Below are 11,946 nucleotides of genomic sequence, written 5' to 3' on the forward strand. Positions count from 1 at the left end.
CACCAAGCTCCAATACGCTGCGAGAGGCAAGAAGTGTAACGCGTGCAGAAAGCTAGACCACTTCGAGAGCGTCTGTTTTTCGAAGCATGCGATTGAAAATCGAAAATCACAAGCACATGGGCTAAGACTAAACGAAGTTTTCCTTGGCGAGCTAGTACACTAAAGTAACGGAAGCCCCTGGTTCATCACAACTAAAGCGAACAACCTGGAAGTAAAGTTCAAGGTGGATACAGGAGCCAACGAGGTAGAGGGGCTGAGAGTGATAAACCGGAAGTTTGGAAGTGGCACCCCCCGGCTGCCGCCATGTTGTACGCAAATGTGACCACTCGTCACGTGACCTCCCAAGAACCGTGACGTCACCGGTCAGATGGCAGCGCCCAGAGCTGGCGGATACGAGTTTGTTCGGAGCGCGGTAGCCGCGATGTGCAGCTGCTTTCCGACGACTCCGGGCTTCTTCGTGCTCGCTGACGCAGGCATAGTGTTAAGATATGAAGGAATGAGACTTTATACCTTTTAGAGCGCAGCTCTTAGGCGCCCGTTTCCGGCTTGAGCGGCGTCGGCGTTGCCGTCGCCGTCGGCGTAACCAAGGTCACCCCAAGGTCGCGTGACCCCCAAGGTCATCCCAAGGTCATGTGACCCCCAAGGTCACGGACCCATCCCAAGGTCACGTGACCCCTCCCAAGGTCGCCTCAAGGTCACAAGACACCCCAAGGTGACCCCCACGACCCCCGAGGTCACGTGACCCCCCTCCCCTCGAGGTCAGGTGACCCCCCGGAGCATATTAAAGAATGAGGGGAGGAGGAGGAGAAGGAGGAGGAGGGGTCTACCCCCCCAGTACCCTTCCCTCCTCCCCCTCAAGAGCTGCGCTCCAATTCGGCGTTACAGGGAGTTGTAAACGGCTTTCACTTTTTTGCACAAGATCGCTCTGGATCATCTGGATATTACACCTATGAGACAGCAGCAGCCGTATCGCCGTACCGGTGCTCGGATACCCTGATGTGTTCGTGGATCGATTGAACTTTGAGTGCTTTTAGCACGAAATTTTCGCATTCTCTTAGCTTTGTTTGAACGTTGGAATGTCTGAGAATTGACGCGAAATGTATGCGCCGGACGTAGGGCCCAGGGAAATTTGTTTCAGCCCAAGGCAACTGCATAATCGCAGCAACTTTTAGCGAGGAAGCTTCTGAGAAAGTTGAAAAATGTTGACTACCCCATCCCTTTCAAGCTCTTCAATAAACGTTTTTTCAGAAGTGTGGGCCGCCTATACTTTGTTTCACCATAACTTCGAAAAAGGCAACCGCCACAGCCCCCTCAGCCCAATCGGAGAGACGGAGTTAAGATGTGTGACAAATCTGTGCAGATGAGCACTGCAATGATGTGTTGTCACGTGCCTCTCTCCAACGTACATACTGACTGACCGACTGTAGCCTTCGCTGTTTGCCAAATTGTGATGAAACGGATTACACTAACTACTACTTTAATTACCCAAGGCCTTCATACTTTGGGCATTTTTTCGACAACAATGTTATGTCAGCCATGACTGTGAACTTGGCTCAGCGCGTATTGGACTCGAATGCTGCATTAGTCTTCGACGTGAACTGGGGCCTATTCTTGTGCTTCACGCCAAAAAAAATTGGTCAGAGATGCGTTGCTTGATGGAGTTTTACAAAGGGTCTATTGTGTCATACGTATAGGAAGTGTCCTGCTATATAACAATGCATCCATACTATTAAACTAGATGCTCAGAGGTGTGTTTGTTTTTGTACTCAACAAGCTGCAGCAATAATTATTTCTTACGAGTGTAATATTTATTTTCAGTAGCTGGGCCTGGTTTGTGCTTATTAATGTCCATGTGCTTTGATGTTATCATGTGTGTAGCTTTAAGTATCCTCCCTGCAATGCCTACAGAGGCCCTTAAAGGGAATACATTAATAAACAACATTTACACATCACTGGAGTTGGTTTTCGGTTGTGCCACGTGTTCAGGAGAAGTGGAACGAGTGCAGCCCAATGCAACCAGTCTGCCAGTCTGGTATGTCCCATCAATTAATATTGAGGGGTCAGAGATGCGGGTATCCTCAAAAGGTCCAGCACGTGCGGTGAACATAATTCTTTGTGTAGAGACTCTGAAGGCGTAAAGGCAAGCGGAAATATGTTTATCTGGTTAGTGTATCAAATATGTTTATTTCCACTTAATTACAGAATTATTGATTCTTAGGAAATGGTTCCATAACGAGTTCTTTCTGCGACAGTCTCGTGTCAGGCGTTCAGTCGTAGTAACTGTGTTCCTTGTTGTCGGATGATGCTCCTGGCACTGGCACGTCGGTGTTCAGTTTTGGTCGAGTGGCAACTTTGACCGACAGATGCCGTCTTGTAATTTTCTGTCATGTGCAGCGACTCGCGTTTGATGCACTGAAGCTGCAGAGCCGGCTTCTAATCCGCAAATTTTCCTGGTAGTTCTCTGCGTCGATGCAGCAAGCTCGGGCATGTAGCACGATGGGTCGGCCGCGTGCCCTTGCTTCGGGGAAAGAGTACCGGGTGCGGAAGAAGCGGCGACGTACGCAGCACCGCGAATGGGTCCGCAACCGCCGCGAAGCCGCTGTCACCTCGAGTTCCAATTCGTCGAGCGCTTCAGATTCGCTTGCGAAAGAAGAGCACATCCCTCGCCTGGAAATCTGCCGCCGAGAACAGAAGCTACAGCTCCGCTGCTCCTCCTTCTTCACCAAAGCGAAGAGGCTAATAGTTTCTTTATCAACAGGGACCAAAGATGTAACATACCTAAAAAAAAATTTAATTGTGTGATTTCATTGTATTGATTAAAAAAACGAATCGTTTTAACAACTCACTGTACCTTTCCCTCGCGCAGTCAATAATTGTTTTTTGACTTCATATGTTTGCTCTTTCTCATTTTACCGGTACGAATTATTTAGCGGCACACCTAAATTAGAATAGAACACTAAAACGCTTCTGTGCGCTTTCGTTCATCCTGTCTGGCTGAACATAGTAAAAGAGATAGTTCTTTATACTTATCGATACGGTTTGCCACACATTTCATTCGTATGTATAGGATGGTAATCATAGCGCTTAATTCGGTGTTTTTGCAATATTCTTAGTTTATGACGGAGTTAATTTAACTCACAGCTTGACGCTACTGCGTTTATGTGACGTAGAAAAAGAAAAACCACGAGATCCGCGAGCTCAGATCAGCAGCTGAACGACCAGAACGAAACGCCAGTCGCCCGTCACTCTTCCTGAACCGAACCATCACATAGTGAGTATTTTCCAGGACTTCTGTCTCAATCGCATCTCGATTTCGCATTGTCTAGTTTCTAGCTCGACCACGTCTGAAACACGAGATACAGCGTTTCATACACATAGCTTGCATGTGAAGCCATTCTCGGCCATCCTAGTATTTTATGCACCGCGAGCGTTCGGTTCGCCATGTTAATTTCACACCGCAGAAGTTGTAGATCGAAGAAACCAGGAAGTAGAAGTAACCGCCTGTATCCAGCAATAGACGGATCTCACCAGTCAGTTTGGCTACGCCACCCCTGCCGCGATGCATCCAGGGAACTTTAGTATTTTTGTACGTCAAACGACCTCGCTGGGACTGCGCGAACAGAGCATGAGACGGCACGAGCCATGCCGTACACTGCCGCCTGTACCCTGTGAGCTAAAGCTATGGCTGCGTCACGCATCTTCCGAATGTTTGATGAGATCGGTCTATTGCGACATTTGCAAGCTGTGTAAAGCTGAAATGTAGAAACATGCACAATTGTAACATGAAGTTCACAAAATGCATTAGTACCAGCTTGTCCGAGAAGGCGTCCAACCTTAACCATAGCTTGACCGAGAATATGTCCAACATTTACCCTATATTTTTGTAACAATAGAGGGTTTTTGTCGATCGTATTGAGTAGAAAGCGGCATCAACGGGCGTGTGTTCATTCGGTTTCAAAGTGACGCCAGGTTTCCAGCAATTGCGAAAATCTTAAATGTTGACTTTTTTAAACTGACGCGAGCGTTCTCATGCTCATGCCACTGTTGAATTGAGTACCATGTAATTACTAGAAATATGTTTTCCGCGCTCATCTTATCGTGCCTTCAGCTTTTTTACATTATCTCATGTATTCGCACCCCTCCATGCAAAAAGGCCTTATTAGGCGCAGCGAGGTAACTTGAATTAAAAACTTAATTTTTTTTATTTTCAAAAAAGATGACAACAGCTTGAGGGTCCAGTCACAAAAGACTGTGTGCTTAAATTGAGCCATGAGTCCCTCGGACATTCGTGCTTGAAATCTTGCATGCAAAGCTACTCCTTGCATTGTTTTATTGCGCTCAATGCGAAGCGAAACAATTTGAGTAGAAAGCACAGCAATCCGATTCTTATTTAAAGACAGCCGCTCTTTCAAGCCTAGTTGTGCAGCTCAGTGGAAGCTGCATGATCGTCGGCAAGGCGACGAGCAATCGGCAAGGAGATGTCTCGGTGGCGCCCTCGTACCCTTTTTTTACATGACGTCACTATTGAGATTATTAGTCGGGAGGGGCAAGTACCATGGTGGGCAAAAATCGCGGTGAACGCCTGTTCATCACGTTCCTAAATCAACACCATCAGAGTTGAGAGTCTGACTTTGCTCTTATTTCCGTCGATGAGAGCGGAAATAGCCCTATTCGGGACGTCGTAGTAAACGTTTGACCAATCATGGAAGGCCGATGACAGCGACACTTCGCCAATACGCGAAGAAGACCCGTTATATACACTCACCTCACAAAGCTTCCTTCTTGCAGTGGGCTTGGAATTCTTCCGTTTTATAATGGCAAGCAATACGCTCCTCGGCTTCAAAATAGCGTCTTGCCTGAAGGGAAACGAAAGAATATTTTGCCATTCCCTGACTTTCTTCGGTAACCGAAGTCAAACAGACATATTGGAGTCGCGAAATGCGGAACGTTAGGATGTGATCCCCTGAAAATACGTGCGTCAAGGCGCTAAGGGATTTGAGAGGCGACCCGATTCGTTACACCAGAAGCTGTCCAACCGGTGATTTGAAACAGCGACGATGATATTGACGACTGGCGTCTCACGTGACTGCTGCCGTTCTGTGATGCCGCGGGAATCAAAGCAGACACGCCTAGAGTGTTGTTGGCAGAGCATTAAAGAATCGAAATGTAGTGCTCTGACACCGTATTCAGTGACACTGGGGGCCACAGCGTTGCAAAGCAGTAATTGTTCTTTTTTTTTCTTGAAGTACAAAGGTCAGGCCAAATAATTTTATTTTGTTTTACATATTTTACTTCAAACAACCGTCTGCCTTCTTTTGAGACTCATAAGAGATTGGGCGGTGGGGGGGGGGGGGGGGGGGGGGGGGGGGGCGGGCGGAGGTAGGCCGCATCTATCGGAAATGCGGAGTTCAAGTTCGTCTGCTCCTTGCAGAGGGGTTGCGATGATGTCCGAACGCTGAGCTCTCATTGGCTCATTGCAAAGAATAGTGGGCAGAACTCGAGGCGTCTAGCTTTGCGGTATACCTCGTATCCTTTCAATCAAAGCCAATTAGAGCTCGGCGTCGTTCTGACGTCACCGCCACTTTAGCGCAAGAAGCACACGAATTGCTCTCCCCATTGCAAGCACGGCGCCTCACTGGTGGCCCATACGTGGAAGCATGCGCAGCGTTCGCGTGAGCGTAGCTTTGGCAAGTTTGTAATTGTACGCACTTGACCGGGCACGAGCAATCGTGGGCAAGTGTGAGCAATCGCGGACGAGTGTGCGTGATTGTAAGTAAGGTTTGGCGGCGGCCAGATGCCCTGCTTCCAATCGTCTCTTCGCGACATGCGCGATCGAAAGCGTCGCTGTGGTCAGCCTCCCAGGATTGGCCGAATGCTGACTATGTCGCCAGGAAAGGATTTCTCATTGACGGAAGTAAGAGTAATGGACGAACTTCAATTTTGGCGGTGTTGGTAGTGTTTGTTTCAGAGCGCAATGATTTCAGGCTTCCACTATGCTAATTACAAGCACCATCGAACTTGTTGTTCGCCAGGTAATGACGTCACGAGAGGAAGCCATAGGAGGGCGCTACAACATCTCGCCGCTAACAGGGAGTATTCATTGGATGCCAAAGCCGGGCGAGTGACTGCGGAACGCGTGCTGATGGCGAGCTCCCACAGTTCTTTTGGAACGTGCAGTCCGAACTATCGAGATTGCCTTTCTTTGGGGCGTAATATTCTGAGCTCGTTCTGAGCATGCACTCTGGACATGGCCCTCAAATGTGGCGCCCAGTGAATAGATATTTTCCTAAATTACCCAAGCATCAAAGATAATGTTGGGAACATAGGCACAAGGCCTGCACGTGCTCGCCTTCCCTATAGGAAAGATTCGAAGTAAATGACCGAAATAAAGTGTGCGTGAAAAGTGCATGCGAAGTGCCATTTGCTTTAGATGTTTGCTTTCGAACAGTTATAACTGAAGACGCCAGAACATGCGGCACGTGTACGTGCGTTCCCAGCATTCTTTTTGGTGCTTGGGTAATTCAGCAAAAGTCTATTGGCGTCGATATTAAAGCCCCTCTATCCCAGGACAAGTGACGCCATTCATTGCTGTGGGACGAGTGGCCGTGGCTGTGGAAATGCTCGAGACACGTGCCTCGCGCTACTTCTGGGAAGAACGTGGTGTCTGAAATCTAACTCAGTGCTACAGTGTACTAGAATAGTACACTGTATCAGTGCTGCGCTGTGCCGCCATCATATTCCCAATGGCTGCACCTGTCTCGTGCATCGACGCACCTTGCGCTACTTTTAAGACATGAAGGGGCTTTAGGTGAGATGTTACAGTGGCGCCCTCGTATGGTTCCTATCTCTGACGTCAGAACCTAGAATTTTAGTAGCGAGCGACATGTTCGATGGCGCTTAAAAAGCGCGTTGGAAGCCTAGCAATCACGCTTTTCAATTAACACCTTCAAGGTTGACAGTCAGACATTGCTCTTATTTCTGTTGATGAGAGCAAAACTTGTTCTACTCAAGACGTCATTGGGAGCGTTTCGCCAATCGCGGCATCACAGCGACGCTTATGGTGGCGGACGTCGCCGATGTGAGGTATTCAATGGTGGCCTCAGCTGTGTCCACAGCCGCTAAGCACGAGCTGCCGGCTAGCTTCGAAACGGACTCTGCAACGTGCACTCAACACTGGCAAGACTGCCGCTCTTAGCAGCCTATAGGTGTGACCTCAATCTTGGCATACTAACTGAACAACGCACTCAAACATGGCGTCCAGTGAATATACACAAGAATTTATAAACACACGAAAATAAAAAGCTGTGTAGTTTATTTGACCTGACTTTACTTAGATCTGAACGCTAGGTACCACGTGAATCATTCAAATAGCTAAATGTCACTAATATAAGATCAAAAATTCGCAGTAATTCTGCAATTCGAAGATATTTCATGATGGCAGCAGACATGGGACCAATCTTTTGCCGAATTTTATATAACCTGTGGGCCAGCTTAAAAAAAAACAAGTTTAGAAAAAAAAAAAAGAGTACCTTCCTTCCGTTGAGCAAGTACGGTACTCAGCTGCCTTGAGGGATGTAATACAAACCATTTGCTTGCCAATATCCAGCAGGTGGGCTAAACTCCCGTCAAAAAACCCGCAAAGGGACCGTGGCTCATCTGTCCCTTTCAAAGTATGAGCCTTGTGTGGAAAAAGTAAAACCACTGCGCACTGGTGTCAGCAACAAAACGCTTTCGAGCTGACACGTCCATCACGTAAGCAGGGAATTTGATACCAATGTTGTTGTGTTAACATCGAAAAAAAGAATTAACCGCACTTCGTTGGACGTTGTCTCCACGCGAATGAGATAGTTGTTTGAATAGCCAAGCTTCCGAAGTTATCGTTATCTTATCCGGAAGTTATATGCAATGTTCGAACATATTCACTAAGAAAATTTGGCCTGTTCACGGTAGCAAACGCTATTTATCGGCATGCATTGGTCATCTTTGGTAGCCATTTTCTTGCTTAGACGTTTCGAATACTGCTCCAAGAACAGGCCAGGAAATTTATATATCATTTTCCAATCGTGAGTACTACATTCGGGCGAAAACTGTGCGTTTAACGATGCCTATAGTCGTTGACAGGTTAAAAGAGAAGTGCAAGCTCCCCCAGCCTCTTTCCACATTATCAGAGGGAAAGCTGGAGAGGAGATGTCACAAAATGCGAAAGAATCGTAATTTTGTGTGCACATGTTAGATAAGTGATCGGCGTTCCACGAAATTTCAGTATTTTCTGAACTTAAGTTTTGAGTGCCTTCTTGTGTGAAGTTGCGTGGGCGTGGCACAAGCGAGCGCGCACGTTCCTTTTGGGTAACATAAAGCTATAGTTTGTTACAAGTTAAGGAAACAAGGGAAGCACCCCCCAACTCCTACCAGTTCAGCAGAGCTGGAGACGAGGTTGCCTGTTCTACAGCCCTCGTTCTACTGAAGTGAAAAGATTTGGTTGGAGCTTCTTCACAATTTTTAACCATTAGCTACAGTGACTTAAATTGAGCTCCCCTAGACATAGCTATTTTGTCTACTGTAGCTTAACCCTAAGTTCTTACAAAAAAAATATTCTTCGTCATCGTACCCATTATGGCCACAACTTTTCTGTCTCAAATTATCGAACCAAGCCTCCGAAATGGTCTACCAAGGGTGAAGAATGAATGAGACTATTATTTTGTCATACGGTGATTATAATAAAATAATAACTAGTAAAAGAAGCCCGTTTTCATTATTTCACAAGATAAAGTAATGTAGTTACATTTTTTTAATAAATAAAGGGCATTTCTCATTTTAATCGGATACTCGTTTTAGTTATGTGTACAAAACTGGATATATTGAGCTCCTATTTAGCGGTGTTTGCTATTTCCCAATATGGCAATATTTTTAGGAGCTCAAGGAGAAATGTATTTCGTGTAGGAGCCGTCATAACTGAATTTTCGTTTGCACGTTAGAGATCACCTGGCAGTTTAGATTTAATGAATACCCTACCCTTTCAATGTATGTTTTCAGGTTGCTTTCGTTGCTTTGCAATGTAAACCCATAAAATTGAATTTTATTTCCAGTCACACGATAATTTTTCTATAATAAATATATTTAGTTCATTTATTATTGCATTTAGGTTATTAGGTTATTTGGTAAGTAAGAACTAATGGTAGACTTACAACTTATTTATTGAAATGATGGGTTTACGGGGTTAAACAATACGAGAAAGGAAAATATAATGTCCGTATATCGTACGAAGCTAGCTAACACTTTGGCCTTTTCGGTTCCAGATATTAAAATGCCCAGTGGAGACTTCAAACACGCAGTCCCCGTGGAAAATCCTTCCAAAGATCGATGCACCGGCTCTTTCATTGCCACCTGCCTCATAGTTATCTGCTGCTTTGTGCTACTAGGAATCCTCACAACCCCTCTCATCCGGAGACTCTACAAAAACGAACTGGGAGGTACGGACCAGCGTTTTCAGAAGACCAAAGTCTGCCGGTCTTTGTCTTGCTATCGAATGACGAAGGAGATACAGGGAACGCTGACTCCAGCCGTGGCGCCATGTACGGACTTCTACTCGTACGTCTGCACAGGCTGGACCCACAACAACGTTAAAGGCGCCAACGTCACGTGGCTGGCGAGTAAGCGCTTCGTTGAGCAAATAGAGACTGCTCTCAAGTTGAAATCTCCCTCCACAACCGTCCAGACCGTACTAGACATGGTGGTCCTCTTGTACCAGTCGTGTATAACCTCTACCACTGCTCCCTTGGCGGAGGGAATGAAGGTCGTGTTCGACCGTTTAAAGATCACCAACTGGCCCAACTTTGAGCACACTGACTGGGAATCGTTCGACGTCTTTACAGAGCTTATGGACGCCGATATCAACTCGGGTACAATGCTGCTATTCAAGTTTGAACGCTCATACGGATGGAACTCTGAGATTATAAGGACGTCCATACTACCTACCCCCTACGTCTGTCCTTATGAAAAGATGTCAAGAAATCTTGCGGATCTTAAAGCACTTGAGCTCGAGTACGCAGAGTACGTGACAAAAGTTTTTGAACTGTTTAAACATACATACTCAGTCGCTGCTAAGGACGTGGCTAATATTCAGATTTCCCTGTGCAACGTTTTAAGCTCCAAAGCCACCTTTAGCTACTACACATTCGGAGATATTGTCGCCAGGACAAAAAAACTCGGCCTTTCAAAAGATGACTGGCTTAACGCCTTAAAACCGCTTGGCAAGTTTACAGATGCGACTCTTCTGCATACAGATGTCGATTACATAGAGACTGCTCTCAGCCTCACCCTGAGGGCAAGTCCAGAAATTCCTATGAAGTTCATCGGTTTCGCAATTCTTCAACAAATGGCCTGGGTGCACGACGATCTTCGGAAAATTCGCGAGCAATTCTCTTTCGTCAGAGAACCCGCTGTGAGTTCTGCTGTGCCGACCGGCCCCTGCTCCAAAGTGATCCTGACGCACTTCCGGAAAGCGTGGAATATTTTCGCTATTACTATCGCCAACCCCAACAGCACAGTCTCCAAAGATGTAGATCAATTGATACGCTCTGTCAAGAGTGCGGCGATTCGCAGAGTTAGGTCTTCCGCCTGGATGGACGAAACTTCCAAGTCTAGGACGATATCAAAGTTGATAACAACCACCCTTTTGTCCCCAAGTCTCTCTTCGCACATGAAGACTTTTAAGATGACTGACCACTTCAAGGATCTAGAAGCCTTAACTGAAAACTTCTTCGACAACCTGCTCAAAATTCGTAGGAACGACGCCATTTTTCGTGTCTCTGGCCTGATGCGGCGCATATCTGAACCCAACTACGCGTTAGCCGGTGGCGACGTGGACATGGACAGAGTGAGTGTACTCGCCGGTCTTGTGCAGCTTCCATTCTACGCGCGCGAGCTCCCAATCGCCATTAAATACGGTGGAATCGGCGCCATCACAGGTGGTCTCGTAGCAATGATAATCACGGGAGAGGGCATTTCCAAAAACGAGATTGGTACGACCAGCGAATGGTGGTCTGGAGATACATACCGCGAGTACAAGAGAAGAGCATTTTGCTTTGCGAAGCAAACCGACCCAACGTCCCTTCAAGAGGAGGAACCGCGCGTCCTGCCACATTATCTAGGATTGAGAATCGCTTTCGACGCATTGCAATACGCCAGGATGGACCGCGGGACTCAAGTATTGCTGCCGACCTTTCTCGGTGCTGAGGAGCGGCTATTCTTCATTACCTACTGTCTCGGTTTGTGCGGCAGCGTGAACGTTGCAGGTGAATTGTCGCTGCCTCTGCAGTCGTTTCGGCTCTGCAATGAAGCCGTCAGAAACATGCCTGAGTTCTCGGAGGCCTTCAGGTGCCCGCACGCCACAACCTCTCGAAACGCGACGATGAATCCAAACGAGAAATGCGAGTTGTATTGACTACAGAAGCTTAACGATTTCTTTCTAAACAAATGCTGTCGCTTTTTTTTTTTTTAGTTTGCGGGAGCGTTTGTGCCTGCCTAATTCATTGAGCGGTCTGAGCGAGGCTATTTGCGAGCTTTCTTCTCACTATCAACGTTCATGAAACGTGGGTGATGAAATGGCAAAAAAATAAAACGTAAAACAAAATTCGATCTTAAGTTTGAATTGTTATTGGTTGTAGAAGCCGCGCACAACTCAATCGGCGCTTGATGAAATGCTACACTTCAAAAACAATATCAAGTGCGTAAATAGGATACGTAGTTTGCAAACAAAATCTCACAGACAAAATAAAGCAAGAAAAATAATGCGCCGTATTTACCAACACCAATGAGCTAGAGGCGATTCCGAAGGTGTAGGATGTCCCAAATCACCAGGCTGGATCTACAATCGACCGTACACATCGACGCCTGCACGTAGAAACCTAAACATTTTGTCAAATCTGTATTTAATAGGTCGGATTT

General features: G+C 46.6%; 1 protein-coding gene across 1 annotated transcript; it reads left to right on the top strand.

Moving 5' to 3' along the window:
* Window positions 1-9,304: 9,304 nt before the first annotated feature.
* LOC120842103 (endothelin-converting enzyme homolog) lies at window positions 9,305-11,443 on the top strand. Its single transcript, XM_040213129.1, has one exon. It carries the CDS (start codon window positions 9,305-9,307, stop codon window positions 11,441-11,443), a length of 2,139 nt encoding a protein of 712 aa, XP_040069063.1.
* The last annotated feature ends 503 nt before the right edge of the window (window positions 11,444-11,946 follow it).

This window comes from Ixodes scapularis, unplaced genomic scaffold (assembly GCF_016920785.2).
Source record: "Ixodes scapularis isolate PalLabHiFi unplaced genomic scaffold, ASM1692078v2 ptg000925l_1__unscaffolded, whole genome shotgun sequence".
Taxonomy (NCBI): Eukaryota; Metazoa; Arthropoda; class Arachnida; order Ixodida; family Ixodidae; genus Ixodes; species Ixodes scapularis.

Excerpts from the sequence above, each read along its gene's own strand:
- LOC120842103 (XM_040213129.1), top strand. The coding sequence starts at position 9,305 with ATGCCCAGTGGAGACTTCAAACACGCAGTCCCCGTGGAAAATCCTTCC.